General features: G+C 38.0%; 1 protein-coding gene across 1 annotated transcript in view; it reads left to right on the top strand.

The window, feature by feature from the left end:
• Window positions 1-15,945, top strand: part of ZNF850 (zinc finger protein 850) — a 127,203-nt gene extending 111,258 nt beyond the window's left edge. Inside the window, 1 exon segment of the mRNA XM_065899371.1 lies at window positions 14,912-15,945. Within this exon segment, the coding sequence (XP_065755443.1) occupies window positions 14,912-15,945 (1,034 nt within the window).
• The last annotated feature ends 181 nt before the right edge of the window (window positions 15,946-16,126 follow it).

The following is a 16,126-nucleotide window of genomic DNA, read 5'->3' as shown; positions in this document are numbered from 1 at the left end:
TTTTTCCATCTCCTGCCTATTTTTGGATTAATCATGTATTTTTCTTTTTTTTTTTTTTGCGGTATGTGGGCCTCTCACTGTTGTGGCCTCTCCCATTGCGGAGCACAGGCTCCGGATGCGCAGGCTCAGCGGCCATGGCTCACGGGCCCAGCCGCTCCGCGGCATGTGGGATCTTCCCGGACCGGGGCACGAACCCGTGTCCCCTGCATCAGCAGGCGGGCTCTCAACCACTGCGCCACCAGGGAAGCCCTGTTAAAGCTATTTGTTAAAATATTTTTTTTTTTTAATCTTTAGGCTCTGTGGTCTGGCAAAGGGATTTTTTAAAAAATTTATTATTTTTTTTGGCTGCTCTGTGCGGCTTGCAGGATCTTAGTTCCCCAACCAGGGATTGAACCTGTACCCTTGGCAGTGAAAGCATGGAGTCCTAACTACTGGACTGCCAGGGAATTCCCATAAAGCTATCTGTTAAATTTTTAATTTTACTTATTATAATTTTAAGTTATAAAAATTCTATTTGGATATTTTTAATGAATTCTACTTCTGGTTAAATTCTCCATCTTATATATGTTTTCTTGGAATTTTTGAAAAATATTCATTTGGTTGTGTGGGGCCTTAGTTGCGGCAGGTGGGCTCCTAAGTTGTGGCTTGTGGGCTCCTTAGTTGCAGCATGTGGGCTCCTTAGTTGCGGCAGGTGGGCTCCTTAGTTGCGGCAGGCAGGCTCCTTAGTTGCAGCTCCAGGGCTCCTTACTTGCGGCTCCCCAGCTCCTTAGTTGTGGCACATGGGCTCCTTAGTTGTGGCTCACCAGCTCATTAGTTGTGGCACACGGGCTCCTCAGTTTGGCATGTGAACTCTTAGTTGTGGCATGCATGTGGGATCTAGTTCCCTGGCTGGGGTTTGAACCCAGGCCCCCTGCATTGGGAGTGCGGAGTCTTAGCCACTGTGCCACCAGGGAAGCCCCTGTGTTTTTGGAATATTAATCACAGTTTTGTAATAGCTTGGGCCTGTTTCTGTTGTCTGCTTAACCTCTTGGTGTTTTAGTCATTTTTCTCCAGTCTTTTATACCTGATTATTTATAGTCAAATTCTGGACATTGTGTTTGAAAATTTTTAGAGGCTCTGAAAGTTTCTGAACAATATGTTGTCTTTCTTCAGAGATGATTTTATTTGCCTCTGGTAGGCATACAGAGCATGGGCTGATGAACTTCATCCACTTAAGAATAGTCTGTTTACTGCCTGTTTGTAGCTCTTCTGGGGTCTCAGCTGAAAGTCTGGGATGATTATTAGGAAACTTCCTCTTTAGAGGGATCTGGACTCCAATTTCTGTCTCCCTAGCACTTTGAGACTGCCAAAATCTCTACTTGGACCTTTAGCCTTTTAGAAGTTACTTTCTGCTTAATTTCATGGCCTTGATAGATGCTCAGTTTGAGAGTCAGCAAATACCTCAGGGGAAATTCCATGCAGAGTGTTGGCTGAATTCAACATGTTTGCTTTCTCTCCAGGATGTTGGCTGTCCAGTCCTGGCTGCTTTGGTTGTTCATTAGTATCATCAAACAATTATTTTAATTAACCATTTCAGTTGTCTTGGGTGGGTTAGTCTAAAACTAGCTTCTCTGTCATAGTCAGAAACAGAAGTCTCCTTTCCCACCTCTTCTTATAGTATTTCTATATTTTAGAGTAAATAACATGTAAATTATGTTCTGTAACCCTAATCCTCACATTATTAACACATTTTGTTAAAATTAGTCATAGAGTTAAAAAGTTTCAATACTCATACCAATTGTTATGACATAGTTTTGATTTTCCTTCTTTCCAGATCTCTCTTTCTTTTCTTAATTTATTCTTTACTGAATTCCTCAAGAAAGGCAGATGGGTCCTAATGAAATTTACATATCTTCTAATTTACTTTATTCAAGTACATAATATTGTTATCAACAATGTTTTTTTATCATTTTATTTTGAATTATTGAATTTTATTTTATTTTTTTTAAACAGTAGGTTCTTATTAGTCATCCATTTTATACACATCAGTGTATACATGTCAATCCCAATCTCCCAATTCATCACACCACCACCACCACCCCCCGCCACTTCCCCCCTTGGTGTCCATACGTTTGTTCTCTACATTTGTCTCAATTTCTGCCCTTCAAACCAGTTCATCTGTACCATTTTTCTAGGTTCCACATATATGTGTTAATATGCGGTATTTGATTTTCTGTTTCTGACTTACTCCACTCTATGACAGTCTCTAGATCCATCCACGTCTCAACAGATGACCCAATTTCGTTCCTTTTTATGGCTGAGTAATATTCCATTGTATATATGTACCACATCTTCTTTATCCATTTGTCTGTCGATGAGCATTTAGGTTGCTTCCATGACCTGGCTATTGTATGTAGTGCTGCAATGAACATTGGGGTGCATATGTCTTTTTGAATTATGGTTTTCTCTGGGTATATGCCCAGAAGTGGGATTGCTGGATCATATGGTAATTCTATTTTTAGTTTTTTAAAGAACCTCCATACTGTTCTCCATAGTGGCTGTATCAATTTACATTCCCACCAACAGTGCAAGAGGGTTCCCTTTCTCCACACCCTCTCCAGCATTTGTTGTATGTAGATTTTCTGACTATGCCCATTCCAACTGGTGTGAGGTGATACCTCATTGTAGTTTTGATTTGCATTTCTCTAATAATTAGTGATGTTGAGCAGCTTTTCATGTGTCTCTTGGCCATCTGTATGTCTTCTTTGGAGAAATGTCTATTTAGGTCTTCTGCTGAGTTTTGGATTGGGTTGTTTGTTTTTTTATTGTTGAGCTGCATGAGCTGTTTATATATTTTGGAGATTAATCGTTTGTCCATTGATTCATTTGCAAATATCTTCTCCCATTTTGAGGGTTATCTTTTCATCTTGTTTATTGTTTCCTTTGCTGTGCAAAAGCTTTGAAGTTTCATTAGGTCCCATTTGTTTATTTTTGTATTTATTTCCATTACTCTAGGAGGTGGATCAAAAAAAATCTTGTTGTGAGTGTTCTTCCTGTGTTTTCCTCCAAGAGTTTTATAGTGTCCAATCTTAGATTTAGGTCTATAATCCATTTTGAGTTTATTTTTGTGTATGGTGTTAGGGAGTGTTCTAATTTCATTCTTTTAAATGTACCTGTCCAGTTTTACCAGCACCACTTATTGAAGAGACTGTCTTTTCTCCATTGTATATCCTTGTCTCCTTTGTATATCTTTGCCTCCTTTGTCATAGATTAGTTGACCATAGGTGCGTGAGTTTATCTCTGTGCTTTCTATCATGTTCCATTGATCTGTATTCCTGTTTTTGTGCTAGTACCATATTGTTTTGATTACTCTAGCTTTGTAGTATAGTCTGAAGTCAGGGAGTCTGATTCCTCCAGCTCTGTTTTTTTCCCTCAAGACTGCTTTTGCTATTCAGGGTCTTTTGTGTCTCCATGCAAATTTAAAGATTTTTTTGTTCTAGTTCCACAAAAATGCCATTGGTAATTTGTTAGGGATTGCTTTGAATCTGTAGATTGCTTTGGGTAGTATAGTCATTTTCACAATGTTCATTCTTCCAATCCAAGAACATGGTATATCTCTCCATCTGTTGGTATCATCTTTAATTTCTTTCATCAGTGTCTTATAGTTTTCTGCATGCAGGTCTTTTGTCTCCCTCAGTAGGTTTATTCCTAGGCAGTTTATTCTTTTTGTTGCAGTGGTAAATGGGACTGTTTCCTTCATTTCTCTTTCAGATTTTTCATCATTAGTGTATAGGAATGCAAGAGATTTCTGTGCATTAATTTTGTATCCTGCAACTTTACCAGATTCATTGATTAGCTCTAGTAGTTTTCTGGTAGCATCTTTAGGATTCTCTATGTATAGTATCATGTCATCTGCAAAGAGTGAGAGTTTTACTTCTTCTTTTCCAATTTGTATTCCTTTTATTTCTTTTTCTTCTCTGATTGCCGTGGGTAGGACTTCCAAAACTATGTTGAATAATAGTGGTGAGAGTGGACATTTTTGTCTTGTTCCTGATCTTAGAGGAAATGCTTTCAGTTTTTCCCCATGGAGAATGAGGTTTGCTGTGGGTTTGTCGTATATGACCTTTATTATGTTGAGGTAGGTTCCCTCTATACCCACTTTCTGGAGAGTTTTTATCATAAATGGGTGTTGAATTTTGTCAAAAGCATTTTCTGCATCTATTGAGATGATCATATGGTTTTCGTTCTTCAATTTGTTAATATGGTGTATCACATTGATTGATTTGCATATACTGAAGAATTCTTGCATCCCTGGGATAAATCCCACTTGATCATGGCATGTGGTCCTTTTAATGTGCTGTTGGATTCTGTTTGCTAGTATTTTGTTGAGGATTTTTGCATCTATGTCCATCAGTGATATTGGTCTGTAACTTCCTTTTTTTGTAATATCTTTGTCTGGCTTTGGTTTCAGGGTGATGGTGGCCTCATAGAATGAGTTTGGGAGTGTTCCTTCCACTGCAATTTTTTGGAAGAGTTTGAAAAGGATGGGTGTTAGCTCTTTTCTAAATGTTTGATAGGATTCACCTGTGAAGCCATCTGGTCCTGGACTTTTGTTTGTTAGAAGATTTTTAATCACAGTTTCAATTTCATTACTTGTGATTGGTCTGTTCATATTTTCTATTTCTTTTGTATTTCTTTTTCCTGGTTCAGTCTTGGAAGGTTTTACCTTTCTAAGAATTTGTCCATTTCTTCCAGGTTGTCCATTTTATTGGCATAGAGTTGCTTGTAGTAGTCTCTTAAGATGCTTTGTATTTCTGTGGTGTCTATTGTAACTTCTCCTTTTTCATTTCTAATTTTACTGATTTGAGTCCTCTCCCTCTTTTTCTTGATGAGTCTGGCTAATGGTTTATCAATTTTGTTTATCTTCTCAAAGAACCAGCTTTTAGTTTTATTGATCCTTGCTACTGTTTTCTTTGTTTCTATTTCATTTATTTCTGCTCTGATCTTTATGATTTCTTTCCTTCTGCTAACTTTGGGTTGTTTTGTTCTTCCTTCTCTAGTTCCTTTAGGTGTAAGGTTAGATTGTTTATTTGAGATTTTTATTGTTTCTTGAGGTAGGCTTGTATAACTATAATCTTCCCTCTTAGAACTGCTTTTGCCACATCCCATAGGTTTTGGACCGTCGTGTTTTCATTGTCATTTGTCTGTAAGTATTTTTTGATATCCTCTTTGATTTCTTCAGTGATCTCCTGGTTATTTAGTAACATATTGTTTAGCCTCTATGTGTTTGTGTTTTTTACGTTATTTTCCCTGTAATTGATTTCTAATTGCATAGCGTTATGGTTAGAAAGGTTGCTTGATGTGATTTCAATTTTCTTAAATTTACTGAGGCTTGATTTGTGACCCATGACGTGATCTATCCTGGAGAATGTTCCGTGCACACTTTAGAAGAAAGTGTAATCTGCTGTTTTTCGATGGAATGTCTTATAAATATCAATTAAATCTATCTGGTCTATTGTGTCATTTAAAGCTTCTGTTTCCTTATTTATTTTCATTTTGGATGATCTGTCCATTGGTGTAAGTGAGGTGTTAAAGTCCCCCACTATTATTGTGTTACTGTCGATTTCCTCTTTTATAGCTGTTAGCAGTTGCCTTATGTATTGAGGTGCTCCTGTGTTGGGTGCATATATATTAATAATTGTTATATCTTCTTATTGGATTGATCCCTTGATCATTATGTAGTGTCCTTCCTTGTCTCTTGTAACATTCTTTATTTTAAAGTCTATTTTATCTGTTACGAGTATTGTTACCCTAGCTTTCTTTTGATTTCCATTTGTATGGAATATCTTTTTCCATCCCCTCACTTTCAGTCTCTATGTGTCCGTAGGTCTGAAGTGGGTCGCTTGTATACAGCATATATATGAGTCTTGTTTTTGTATCCGTTCTGCAAGCCTGTCTTTTGGTTGTAGCATTTAATCCATTCACGTTTAAGGTAATTATCGATATGTACCTATGACCATTTTCTTAATTGTTTTGGGTTTGTTTTTGTAGGTCCTTTTCTTCTCTTGTGTTTCCCACTTAGAGAAGTTCCTTTAGCATTTGTTGTAGAGCTGGTTTGGTGGTGCTGAATTCTCTTAGCTTTTGCTTGTCTGTAAAACTTTTGATTTCTCCACCGAATCTGAATGAGATCATTGCTGGGTAGAGTAATCTTGGTTGTAGGTTTCATCACTTTAAGTGTATCATGCCACTCCCTTCTGGCTTGTAGAGTTTCTGCTGAGAAATCAGCTGTTAACCTTATGGGAGTTCCCTTGTATGTTATTTGTTATTTTTCCCTTGCTGCTTTCAATAATTTTTCTTTGTCTTTAATTTTTGCCAATTTGATTACTGTGTGTCTCGGCGTATTTCTCCTTGGGTTTATCCTGTATGGGACTCTCTGCACTTCCTGGAATTGGGTGGCTATTTACTTTCCCATGTTAGGGAAGTTTTTGACTATAATCTCTTCAAATATTTTCTTGGGTCCTTTCTCTCTCTCTTCTCCTTCTGGGACCCCTATAATGCGAATGTTGTTGCATTTAATGTTGTCCCAGAGGTCTCTTAGGCTGTCTTCATTTCTTTTCATTCTTTTTTCTTTATTCTGTTCCACAGCAGTGAATTCTTCCATTCTGTCTTCCAGGTCACTTATCCGTTCTTCTGCTTCAGTTATTCTGCTATTGATTCCTTCTAGTGTATCTTTCATTTCAATTATTGTATTGTTCATCTCTGTTTGTTTGTTCTTTAATTCTTCTAAATCTTTGTTAAACATTTCTTGTATCTTCTCGATCTTTGCCTCCATTCTTTTTCCAAGGTCCTGCATCATCTTCACTATCATTATTCTGAATTCTTTTTCTGGAAGGTTGCCTATCTCCACTTCATTTAGTTGTTTTTCTGGTGTTTTATCTTGTACCTTCATCTGGTACATAGCCCTTTGCCTTTTCATTTTGTCTATCTTTCTGTGAATGTGGGTTTTGTTCCACAGGCTGCAGGATTGTAGTTCTTCTTGCTTCTCAACAATATGTTTAACCTGAAAAATTTTTAATGTTTTAATGCAGTTTTTTGTCATCAATGTCAATATTATTTTTGTTATTTTTTATTTTTTTTAAAGTATGTATTGTAATTTATTTTGATTGCTTCAGGTGTTAGTTGCAGGCACACAGGATCTTCGTTAAGGCTTGCAGGATCTTTTCATTGTGGCACACAGGCTCTTTGTTGTGTCACTTGGGCTTCTCTCTAGTTGTGGTGTACAGGCTCCAGGGCACGTGGGCTCTGTAGTTAGTGACACACAGCCTCTCTAGTTGAGGCGCGCGAGCTCAGTAGTTGTCGTGCACAGGCTTAGTTGTCCCGTGGCATGTGGGATCTTAGTTCTCTGACCAAGGATCAAACCTGCGTCCCCTGCATTGGAAGGTGGATTGTTCACCACTGGACCACCAGGGAAGTCCCTGTATGATTACTGGAGCTTTTTAGTGTACCTCTACTAACCTTTGGAGTATTCCCTTCTTATTAGTCTTCTTTTCCAGTTTTTAAAAAATTCTTGGCTATTTCTCCATATAGATTCTTGAAGTAACATGTCTAATTCTAGGAAAAAATAAATTCATTCGTATTTTTAATTTGGATTGTGTTAATTTTATTCTACCTCTCTGTTTGCATAAAATGCATCTGTTGGATCTTACAGCAAGATTGCTTTTCTAAGGAGCATTATAAGAAAGAAATAAATCATTTGACTGGCATATTATTCTGTTAAAAGACTAACTTTCTAGTTCTAGAAGAGAATAAATTATTTTCTTCTTCCGCTTGTTGAGTAGAATTTTCCACTGGGATTCAGAATCACAGAGTATCAGTTAAAACTGCAAGCCACCTTACGGCCACCCCTCTTATGCTTTTGGGATCTCTCAGGAAGGAGCCACATGGTGCTGATTTCTCTGAAAGCTGCTTTCTCCAAAGCAGAGCAGCACTTCGTCCAGGAGGTCTCAGAATTTTGCAGCTCAGGTGGAGTCATATCCTGATCTCTTTGGTTGCCCTGCTGAGACATCCTCCAGACTTTCCATGTTTTGGGGTCTGCTTGTGTTACCCTAAGAAATAGGGACTGCGTAGTGTAATCTCGTGGAGGTTTACCTGGATTTAGGGTGTCAGCTACCCCAGTTTTTCAGTGATAGCTATACATTTGTGTAGAAAACCCCAAACAAAAATATTTCGCTAACCCTTTTAAAACATATACTTAAGGGCTTCCCTGATGGCTCAGTGGTTTAGAATTCATCTGCCAATGCAGGGGACATGGATTCGAGCCCTGGTCTGGGAAGATCCCACATGCCACGGAGCAACTAAGACCGTGTGCCACAACTACTGAGCCCACATGCCACAACTTCTGAAGCCAACATGCCTAGAGCCCGTGGTCCACAACAAGAGAAGCCACCGTAATGAGGAGCCCACGCAGCACAACAAAGAGTACCCCCCACTTACTGCAACTAGAGAAAGCCAGCTCACAGCAATGAAGACCCAATGCAGGCAAAAATTAATTAATTAATTAAAAATTTTTTAAAAATAATAAAACATATACTTAAAAACCATTTACACAAATGGATTTAAAGTGTAGTGTTGATCCTTAATTCAAATCATTGTAGCATTATTGCATTGCATTAGGCCACTTATATCTCTGACCTACAGGTTTTTTCCATTCTAGGTGATAATCTGGTGACTAAAGAAAGCCATTACAAATTAATTTTTGGAACAGAGTTTGGGCAAAAAGAAAAATGACTTTTAGAGTTCATAATTAAATATTTCAGAATAAAAAAGTAGAATATAGGTGAGTTAGAGGGACAAGACACTTTACATTCATTTTTTAAAAAATAGACTTCATTCATAGTCTCCATTCACAGAAAAATTGAATGGAAGGTACAGAAAATTTCCACATACTCCCTGAGGATTGCATTATTTTTATAAGTTAGTGGGAATCTACATCTTTTTTGTGTTTACATTTTTATACTTTAAAAAATTCAGTTTATTGATGAATATATAATTGACATACATTAAAATTCACTCTTTTTAGTATCCAGTTTTAGGCATTTTAATAAACGTATATAGTTATGTAACTACCACCACAATCAATTTTTAGAACAGTTCCTAAGTCTCCTCATGCTCCCAGTGTTTGTTCACTAAGTTAAATCTAGCTTTTGGGCTAAGAAATACATTTTTTATCATGTTAAGGAAGTAACTGTATATTCCTATTACTATGAGTGCTTTTTTTATAAATAATGAGTGCTGAGTTAATGTCAGATGGCTTTCCAGTGTCTTTAGAAATAAGTGTATAATTTTAATCCTTAGAATAATTAATATTATAGGGATTTCCTTGGCAGTCCAGTGGTTAAGACTCCATGCTTCCAATGCAGGGGGCATGGGTTCAATCCCTGGTCAGGTAACTAAGATTCCACATGCCGTGTGGCCAAAAAAATAAAATAAAATAAAAATAAATTTTAAAAATGAATAATTAATATTATAAATTTTTTAGAAGATTTACTAATGTTGAACTGCCCTTCCGTTCTCAGGGTAAGCCATGATTAGTTATGATATATTTTCTTTTAGTGTGCTATGAGTTTTGGCATGAATTTTTATAAGTGATATTGGCATATAGCTTTCCTTTACTAGGTTTAGATTTCATTTTTAAACTCACTTAAAAATAGTTTGGGGGGCTTCCCTGGTGGCGCAGTGGTTAAGAATCCACTTGCCTATGCAGGGGACATGGGTTCGATCCTTGGTCCAGGAAGATCCCACATGCCATGGAGCAACTAAGCCCATGCGCCACAACTACTAAGCCTGCGTGCCACAACTACTGAAGCCTAAGTGCCTAGAGCCCATGCTCTGCAACAAGAGCAATGAGAAGCCTGCACACCGCAACCAAGAATAGCCCCTGCTCGCTGCAGCTAGAGAAAGCCCACGTGCAACAACGAAGACCAAACACAGCCAAAAATAAAATAAACTTTAAAAAATAACTTGGAAAAAAAAATAACTTGGAATTATTTTCTTATTTTTAACATGCTGGGCTACTTTAAATATTGGGCTACATGCTTTCTAAAGTTTTGATAATCTTCAAGATAGTTTTTGGAGAAGGTCTTTGACTACTTTCTCTATATTTTCTTAGAAAATTACCCTTTATTGCCATAGTAGTTCCTTACGATTTTCAAAATATTCTGTTTTATTAATAATTTGTTAGTGTCAAGAAGTGTAAAGGGTCTGAAATTTTACCCTACTTGCAAGCTAACAAGTAGCCGACAGCAGTGTCATGGATGCTGGCAGAAGACACAAGACTCCTAATCCAAAGGCAGAGGATTTTATTGCTCAAAGCACAACAAGCAGCATGAACATCAACATATTTGCCTTGTTCCTCTTTGCCCACAAGTTCCATGGGGGTGATGCGGATGGTCCAGGTAGATACGTGAGCATTCAGTGAGCTGCATTATGGGAGAGGACCCGGAGTTTAGAGAACCCAAATCTTTCATAATGGGTAATACACATGCATGACCTTGGCTTTGAGGGAGATACTACCTTTATTATATTGAACAGTTAGCAAACCTGTAGGTTGATTTAGAGAGAGTATCTCTACCTTCCAAGGGTATTTGTTACACAAACATTCTCAAAATTATAGTCCAGAACAAAGGTAGTCAGTGTTTCTGCTTGCAAGATGTGCTCTGATACCTAGTTGCTGTTTTTTATTTTGTTTGAATGCTTTCCTTTTTTTTTTCTTAAAAAACATATATTTTTAATTTATTATTTTTGGCTGTGTTGGGTCTTTGTAGCTGTGCACGGGCTTTCTCTAGTTGTGGCGAGTGGGGGCTGCTCTTCGTTGCGGTGCATGTGCTTCTCATTGCAGTGGCTTCTCTTGTTGCAGAGCACGAATTCTAGGAACGCAGGCTCAGTAGTTGTGGCTCACGGGCTCCAGGGCGCAGGCTCAGTAGTTGTGGTGCACGGGTTTAGTCGCTCCATGGCATGTGGGATCTTCCTGGATCAGGAATTGAACCTGTGTCCCCTGCATTGGCAGGCAGATTCTTAACTGCTGTGCCACCAAGGAAGTCCCTCCTGTTTTTTCTTATTATCTTAGCAGATGGTTAATATATTTCATTTAATTTTTTTCAAACAACCTGGGTTTTTCACTTGCATATTAATTTCATTATTTTTCTGTTATCTAATTAATGGAATTCTGCATTTATTTTAATTTATTTTCTCCTGGGTTCCTCAGTATATTTTGTTGTTCTTTTCTTAAGTTTTGAGTGGGATACTCATATACTTTTTTCTTTCATTTCTATTGCTCTATTTAAATGTATTGATGAATTTTTTTCTAAGATCTGTAGCTGTATTTCATAGATTCTTTTTTTTTCATAGATTCTTGATAATGTGGTGTTTTCAGTATTCTAGAAATTCTTCAATTTTTTAAAATTTAGTAAATAGTTTTAAATTTTTGAAGTGAAGATGTCTCTTGGTTTTATGATTTTATTTCTCATTTTGTTTCAGTGATCAAGCAATGATTTGAGTCATTTCAACAGTTTTATACATTTATACGGTAGTCGCAGAAAAATACTTTCCTATCTCTCCTATCCCATCTTCTCCCATCTCTTTTCTTACTTCATTTGCATTTAGATATTCTTCACTCAAGTCCCCCATCTGGGTCACTGTCTTCAAGCCCACATCTAACATAGCCTTTATTTGTACTCTCTTGTACTCAGGTGATACCAAATCCCATTCTATAGTTGACAGCCATTCTTCTGTACTCAATATCTACACATGCCTTTTTGCTCAGGATTTCATAAGCCTGTCAATATTAGCATGATTGAAAAATATTTGAGATCATTCTCTGGGAAGTACGAAAGTTGCTGCGGCTATGTAGGATTGGAGAGGAGCACCTAGGGAAGATATGGAGGAGCAAGTGTTTGAGTAAATATAGCACTGATGTAGTAATCGTATGAACTCTGGTGGAGATAAGCAAGTCATTGTAGTACAGTATAAAAGATTAGAGGCAGGGCCTCCCTGGTGGTGCAGTGGTCACAAGTCTACCTGCTAGTGCAGGGGACACTGGTTTGAGCCCTGGTATGGGAAGATCTCACATGCTGCGGAGCAGCTAGACCCATGTGCCACAACTACTGAGCCTGCACTCTAGAGCCCACAAGCCACAACTACTGAGCCCACGTGCCACAACTACTGATGCCTGCATGCCACAACTCCTGAAGCCTGAGCACCTAGAGCCCATGCTCCACAACAAGAGAAGCCACCTCAATGAGAAGCCTGCGCACTGCAACGAAGAGTAGCCCCTGCTCACTGCAACTAGAGAAAGCCTGCGCACAGCAACAAAGACCCAACACAGCCAGAAATAAAACAAATAAAAAAAAGGTTAGAGACGGATGTATATATTTGTTAGTGATTACATAATTGTGGGAATTAAATGAGTAACATCTATTGCGAATTTGGGGTTGCTTATTCAATAGTAAGTGAACTTAGAATCGTTTCTGCCACTGGGAAAACTTAGGGGTAAGAGACTAACGGAATAACAAGTGAGAAAATTAATAAATATGTTATTGCAATGTTATAGAGACGAGCAACATGTTTCTGGGATAGAGCATTAAGTGTTTAGACTTAAATAGGATCAGCAGGAATATCTTTTCTGAAGAAGTGATTTTTGATTTGAGATCTGAGGATGAAGAGAAGTCAACCATGCAAAATCAGAGGATTTCTCAAAGAAGGAGCAACCTGTCAAGAGCCCTATTTAATGGCAACAGTTGCATTAAACATTAAACAGTGCATTTTGTGAGCTGAAAAGAGGCCTTTATGGCATGAACAGAGAAAGTAAATGGGAGAGGAGTTGATAAGCAGAAGCCTTATTATTCATGCTCAGATATTTCTCTTTTATTCTAATTGTAAAGAGAAATCATTGAACACGTTTAAGTAGAGAGACTCAAACATTGATCAGCAACAGGGTCATTTATTGTCAGATATAAAAAAGAACAAAACAAAAACATGTGCAGGAACTAGTCCTGTAGATCTTGTTTCAGTCAAACATCTCTGTATAGTTTTAACAGACCTTTAGGTGATTCTTACACACACTTAAATCAGGCCTCCACTGATTTACCTTGTTTGCCTAATCACCAACCTCACCTCCATTCCTGGACTTTCTTTATTCTCTGTTTCCTTTGCCTTGTTTTGAAATGTATGAGAATATAGTCTGTTCCATAATACAGTTAATAATCCATAATACAAATTAGCTTAGTAATGATATGAAGTAGGGAATGATATCAGTATAATGTGGAACTTAGTTGTTTCACAGGTAATTTTCCTTGTTGAATAGTGCCAGAATGGTAGAAGTAGATTTATAACATTCAGCAGGAAAGGCAAAAGCCTTTAATTTGATACTTTATTGTTAAGAGCCCTTACACCTCCATATTAAGAAAATTAATAATAAATGCCTACATTCAGGCTCCCTCCCCAGACATGGATACCATCAACCTTGCGTGTCTCCTAGCTGATGACAGGTTTCACTTCATCCTATTTCCATCTTAATGGTAGCCTCACTGGCTCAGGGCTTTATTTTCATGTACAATGTCTCAGCACCTGAAATCCAGTGTTTTCAATTTTTTGTGTGCATTTTAATATCCATGACGCAGCCTTCAGCTGTGTTGAGCTGCCTTTCAGGTTATCTCTTGAGATATCAATTATTATATTTGTTAGTGCTCTGCCAATAAAGTTGCATAGATTTGAGTGTTCTTCTCCAGCCCTGTTTTCCCCATAAACTCTAATTTTTGGTGTGTAATTTTACAGAAGATAGGTTTTTTTAGGTACACATATGTGTTATTGTAGCAAGGATGCCTATCTTCTAGAGATGTCTAATCTATTCACTGGTAATGATGCTGAAAATTCAGCCTTTGTGCACCAGTGCCATATCGAATCTCGGAGACAGAGGTTTGGGTGAAGTAGAAAAGAATAGCTTTATTGCTTTGCCAGACAAACGGGGACACAGCAGGCTAGTGCCTCAAGAACTGTGTGTCCCAACCCAGGAGGATTTGGTGAGTTTTATAGCAGTGGTTCAAGGGCGGGGTTGCTGATAAGGATCAGGGTGTGTGCAGGGCCTGTATTCCTTCAATCTGGCCTCAGGTGGTCTCCTGATGAGCTTCTCGAGGTTATCAAACTGTGACTTTCTCTCTGGAACATCTTCTGTTTGGTGGGGTTTTAGTTCTGCAGAAGAACTCAAAGATACTGCTATGTGTATCCCTTGAGGTAGAACCAGGACACCCCAAGGCTGTACTGTTGTTTCTTGACTACCCTTCCTTGTTTCTGCATCCCCTCTCTTCCCTGATTAGCAACTGTTCGAATTTGCCCTTTGGAACTCAGGGAAGGTCATGGAGGCTGGAGTCTGTTCCCTGCAAACAAAGAAATGGGGGACACAGAAAGGCTTCCGTGCCCAGGAGCCCCACAGGGTCCTGCTTAGTTTCAGTAATAGGCATTATTTTAGATGCTTTTTATTTCTGTATAGTTTTCTTTCTTCTGGAACCGGAAAACAGCGTGTGTTTGCTTTCTTGTTTTCTTTCAGATTTGGAGTCCAGATACAGGACCAATACTTTATCTCCAGAAAAGGACATTTATGAAATATATTCATTCCAGTGGGAGATAATGGAAAGAATTAAAAGCTATGGCCTTCAAGACTCCTTTTTTAGAAATGATTGGGAATGCAAAAGCAAGATTGAGGGGCAAAAGGAACCACAAGAGGGATATTTTGGGCAAGTGAAAATTGCTTCTGAAAAAATGTCCACTTACAAAAGGCATAATCTTCTTGCTGAGTATCAGAGAATTCATAATGGAGAAAAGTTATATGAATGTAAGGAATGTAGGAAGACCTTTATTCGTCGCTCAACACTTAGTCAACACCTGAGAATTCATACTGGTGAAAAACCTTACAAATGTAAAGAATGTGGGCAGGCCTTTAGACAGCGTGCACACCTTATTAGACATCACAAACTTCATACTGGTGAGAAACCCTATGAATGTAAGGAATGTGGGAAGGCCTTTACAGTCCTCCAAGAACTTACTCAACATCAGAGACTTCATACTGGTGAAAAGCCCTATGAATGTAAGGAATGTGGGAAGGCCTTTAGAGTACATCAGCAGCTTGCTCGACATCAGAGAATTCACACTGGTGAGAAGCCCTATGAATGTAAGGCATGTGGGAAGACTTTTAGGCAGTGTACACACCTTACTCGACATCAGAGACTTCATACTTCTGAGAAGCTCTATGAATGTAAGGAATGTGGGAAGGCCTTTGTATGTGGTCCAGACCTTAGAATACATCAGAAAATTCATTTTGGGGAGAAACCCTATGAATGTAAGGAATGTGGAAAGGCTTTTAGAATATGCCAACAGCTTACTGTCCATCAGAGTATTCATACTGGTGAGAAACCCTATGAATGTAAAGAGTGTGGGAAGACTTTTAGATTGAGGCAACAACTTGTTCGCCATCAGAGAATTCATACTCGTGAGAAACCCTATGAATGTATGGAATGTTGGAAGACCTTTAGTAGTTACTCACAACTTATTTCCCATCAGAGCATTCATATTGGTGAGAGACCTTATGAATGTGAAGAATGTGGGAAGGCCTTTAGACTACTCTCACAACTTACTCAACATCAGAGCATTCATACTGGTGAGAAGCCTTTTGAATGTAAGGAATGTAGAAAGCCTTTTAGACTACTCTCACAACTTACTCAACATCAGAGCATTCATACTGGAGAGAAACCTTATGAATGTAAGGAATGTGGTAAAGCTTTTAGACTTTATTCTTTTCTTACTCAACACCAGAGAATTCATACTGGTGAGAAACCCTACAAATGTAAGGAATGTAAGAAGGCCTTTAGACAACATTCACACCTTACTCAGCATCAGAAAATTCATAATGGAATTTAATACAAGAAGGCTTTCAAATGTACATGTTACAGAACATCAGAAAATTCATTTTTGAGAAAATTTGTTTCATGCTTATAACTAAGCATTAAAAAGTTTATATTTCAGAAAAAATTGTTGCTTTAAAACCTTCCACCACCATTCAGACATTGTATATCTTCAGCAAATTTATATGAGGAAATAA

This window comes from Phocoena phocoena, chromosome 20 (genome assembly GCF_963924675.1).
Source record: "Phocoena phocoena chromosome 20, mPhoPho1.1, whole genome shotgun sequence".
NCBI lineage: Eukaryota > Metazoa > Chordata > Mammalia > Artiodactyla > Phocoenidae > Phocoena > Phocoena phocoena.
Note: the sequence above shows the minus strand (reverse complement) of the source record. Positions and strands in the feature narration are given on the sequence as shown.